The sequence below is a fragment of the Hipposideros armiger genome, unplaced genomic scaffold (assembly GCF_001890085.2).
Source record: "Hipposideros armiger isolate ML-2016 unplaced genomic scaffold, ASM189008v1 scaffold_127, whole genome shotgun sequence".
Taxonomy (NCBI): domain Eukaryota; kingdom Metazoa; phylum Chordata; class Mammalia; order Chiroptera; family Hipposideridae; genus Hipposideros; species Hipposideros armiger.
This window is the reverse complement of record NW_017731477.1, coordinates 1,439,188-1,443,441: the sequence shown is the minus strand read 5'-3', so window position 1 is coordinate 1,443,441 and position 4,254 is coordinate 1,439,188. Positions and strand designations below refer to the sequence as shown.

At 34.9% G+C, this 4,254-nt stretch overlaps 1 protein-coding gene across 1 annotated transcript in view; it reads right to left on the bottom strand.

Annotated features, from left to right (window-relative positions):
- DPYD (dihydropyrimidine dehydrogenase) overlaps positions 1-4,254 on the bottom strand; it is an 870,205-nt gene that overhangs the window by 588,326 nt on the left and 277,625 nt on the right. Inside the window, exon 9 of the mRNA XM_019648865.1 lies at positions 3,385-3,395. Coding sequence (XP_019504410.1) covers positions 3,385-3,395 — 11 coding nt within the window. The remainder of the gene's footprint in view (positions 1-3,384; positions 3,396-4,254) is intronic.

Below are 4,254 nucleotides of genomic sequence, written 5' to 3'. Positions count from 1 at the left end.
TATTTTCCACACCATGTTTATTGAACTATTGTTTTTTAACATATGGCTAATTAAGTCGTTGGTAGAAACCAGAACTCACTTTTTTCCTTTGACTAAACTATTGGCCTAAAGGTGTAGCTCAAAAAGACTTCATTCCTCAAATGAGCAAATAATACTTTGCAACTTGCTATGTTTTTCATTCATGTCATATTATATAGTTGACCTAGAATATTTAAAAGCGCAATACACACACATAGTGTAAGAACTCAAGTTTTTGAATGAATAACTAGATAAATTAGGTTGCCCTTCACTAACCTTCTCATACATTTATTTTGTTCTCTTTTTCTACTCCTTCACCTTCATTTCTTCCATTTCCACCTCACCATACATGAGCATTACATATTCATATGGTTTACATAAGTCTAGTCTACAAAGCTCTGGTAACAGCATAATATTCTTAAAGATAAATTTATCTTCAATTTTCAGCTTATAAAATGCCTTACATTTTTCCTAATAATATTCTCTAATAGCATGGTGGTTGATTCTATCACTATACTTAAGCAGAATGCTGACTGTTGCTAAGTATGAAAATTTGCTAAAATGCTACTGTTTCAGTATTTTTGTAAATAGTATGTTTGTCATAATAATTTACTATTGGGGTTATTTAATGACCTGACAGAATTAACTGCTTTTCAAAGCAATTAATTACAACCGTATAAAACCTATAGCTAGACGAACTGGCTCAAACCAGCTTTGTTTGTTACTTTTATTTTTATGTGCTTAGACGGAAAATAATTTTGTAGGTCTCCTAGAATATCCATTTAATAAATAATCTCTAATTTCATTGTAAGAAGTTCAAGTGATATTACTTTTGTTTTAATTACAAATAAACAATAAAACCAATGTTCAATAAAGGTAGCATCCTTCTTATTCCCTCCATTATAATAAAATGCTTTATTTTATTCTTGTTTTCCTTCCACCCCAGAAAAGTAAACTGGTATTAAGATCTATTATAAATGTAAAATTAGTAAAGTAACAGTATGATGGTTTTATCTGTATTTCTCTACTGTGTTCCTAGGTATAAGTTCAGGTTCTCTCTCTCTCTTCTCATCCCTGCCCCCAACACAAAGTGAATTCACTCGTTGACATGTTCCCCCTTAGAATTCTTTCCATCTTCACCAAGCTATTTCTCTATCAATGAATAAAAAGTATCCTCACCACTTTACAAAACTAACACATCTGCCTGTGCTCTTCTTTCTAGTCTCTTCTAGTTCCTCTCCTACTTCCCTACCTTAATATCATTGCAAACTTTTGTTTTCATTTACTTCTTTACCTTGTCATGAAAATGTATTTAGATTTCTTTATTAAAAACAACAACTTTCTTACCCCTCACCCTGCTGTAAACCATTACACCATCCTTATTTCCCAATAATTATCGTATGGAGCGCTGTGGAATGGTGGGAAAATGACAAATTCGTATTTGTTTGTTCTTTTTCTTTCTCTTTTTTAAGATTTTATTGGGTAATTGGGGAGGGAAACAGCGTTGGGGAGTGGGGAAGGGGAACAGACAAGTTGCTGTCCTTTTGTTCTTCAGTCTAGTTGTGGAGGGCATTGCTTCACTGGTCCATGTTGGTATTATCATTGTGCTCTTCCCAGGTGAGGCAGTCGCTTGCCAGCCATTGGACAGCCACCCACGCGGCTCACGAAACCGCATGCCAGCTGCCAAACAGCCCCAACTGCAGCCTACACAGTCAAAGCCGGGGACTCACTGCAGCCCAGCTCCAGGTTGAGCTGTTGTTCACCATCTTAGCTGTAGAGGGCGTAGCATCACTGGCCCGCATGTGGGATGCCAACTGGGGCCTTGCTGCTCAGAACTAGTGTCCCAAGCCAAATCTTAACCAACGCGCCACTTGGCCGGCCCTCAGTTTGTTCTTGAGAAACCTGGTGGCCTTAGGCAAGCCATTTACCCACCCTAGATACAGTTCCTTCAGCATTAAAAAAGTATGTAATTAATAGATACTCCCTGGGATTATAGTGTGGTATGAATGAATGAGACCTTTTCTGCAAAGCCCCTAACACATTATAGTAGGCATTCAAAAATGTTGGCAAAACTCTTAGGCATTGACGGCTAATGACAAATTTGATATTTACAATGTGACAGTGTTTAACAGATCCGTGTCCTGTTACTTACAACATTGGTGGGTGGAATGATGAGGAACACGGGAAGAATTCGCACAGGATCCCAGAACCCTTTAGCATCTCATTATAAATAAAAGGGAACTCTCCGCAAAAGACAATTTGATAAGAAAAGTGCACATCATTTACTTAGGTAGGTGCTCTTAATAGCCGGGTTGAGCATTTTTTGAGAAATAGTTTTTTATTAATAGAAGTAAAATCAGTATAATTTTTAAAAATGAACATATTCAATGAATGCCATTATTTAATAACATTATATATTGTGCCAGGATTCTAAAAAGGTACAGTGTTAGGGGGACAATATTTTAGTATAACAATTACCAATGTTTAAAAAGGTCTGTTTATTTGATTTTACATACATTGTATATGTAGTAATAAGTATTAAGTAGAGTATAATGCAACTTATTATTATAAATTCATTTTGTTAGGAGAGTAAAAATAAACCCTGAGATCAAAGACCTGCCTAAAGTTTTTTATCCTCCCTTTTATTTTTGATACCAACCAACCTACAGTGGTTAATGGAGACCATATGTTCAGTTATTCTGCATTATAGAAACTTACAGAATCTTTCAGGATTTATTTTACATTTCCATAGTGCACANGTTCAACACAATTTCTGAGAACATTCATCAATGTTGTTGCATGTATCAATAGTTCATTCCCTTTTGTTGACTGAATATCCAGAATTTGTTTAATCTATTCATTTATTAATGGACATTTATGTTTTTTGTTTGTTTCCATTTTGGAGGCAATATGAATTTTCATGCAGGAATCTTTGTTTTTATTTCTCTTGGTTAAATACCTAGAAGTGGCATTAATGCATCACAGGGTAGGTGTATGTTTAGCTATAGAAAAAGTTACTACTGTTTTCCAAAATACACTGCACACTCCAACCAGTAATGTATGCAAGCTCCAGGTGCTTCACACACATGCCAATCTTTGATATTATTAGTCTTTTTAACTTTAGTCAATCTAGTGGTTTCCCTTTGTGGTTTTAATTTGCATTTCTCTAAAGACTAATGACTGAGCATCTTGTCATATGTTTATTGTCTACGCCTATATATTCATTTATATGTTGAAACCAAAAGCTCCATTTTTAAAATTAGGTTGCTTATCTCATATACTTGCAAAATTTTTTTTGCATATTCTGAAAATATACAAATACCTTTATCAGATATATATTGTGAAGATTTTCTCCCAATTTACAACTTGTGATTTCACTTGAAAAGCAGTTTTTAACACATTGTTTGTGGGAAACGAGTAAACTCATCATAGCGCTTTTTATACCACTTTGTAAGGGGGCATTTTCCCGCCAAATCGCGTCGTAACAAAGAGGTCTCTATACCTGAGTTAAAGCGCTATGATGAGTTTACTCATTTCCCACAAACAATGTGATACCAAAGCGCGGGAGTTAACTCAGGTATAGGGACCTCTTTGTTATGACGCGATTTGGCGGGAAAATGCCCGCTTACAAAGTGTTAATTGTGATGAAGTATATTTATTTCTCAAGTTTTAACTGTTTGATTTTTTTGTTTTCCTATCTAAAAAGTTTATTGTAACCTATCTCCTGGTCACAAAGATGTCTTCTAAGAGAAATCCATAATTTTAATGAAATTATACTAAGAACCCCTGAGTCCTTGCTATATTAAATAAATTTAATCATCAGAGACCCTGTGAAGTTAATTATCATCTCCACTTAAAAGATAAGGAAAGCTGACCAGTATAAAATAATACTGATGTCAACTGTAACTGAAAAAAAATAATAATTATCTCCCCCTCCCTCCCAAAAAGAAGATAAGGAAACCGGAACAGTGTGTGGTTAAAGAATTTACACAAGAGCATACAGCTAGTAAGTGACACAAGGGGATTAAATTCAGGTCTGCCTAACCTGGAACACCCTGTTCCTACTTTTACCGCCTCTCTAATTTTAAACCTAGGTGATGGTTAGACTGGAAATTTTAAAAAACACTGGGAATTTTAAAGTTCTAGGAGGTTTTTATTCCTAGTACAGGTCATGGTAAATGTCTGTAGAATGCATATATAATTTTGATGTAATTAGGTATGTCCAAACCAGCTGCT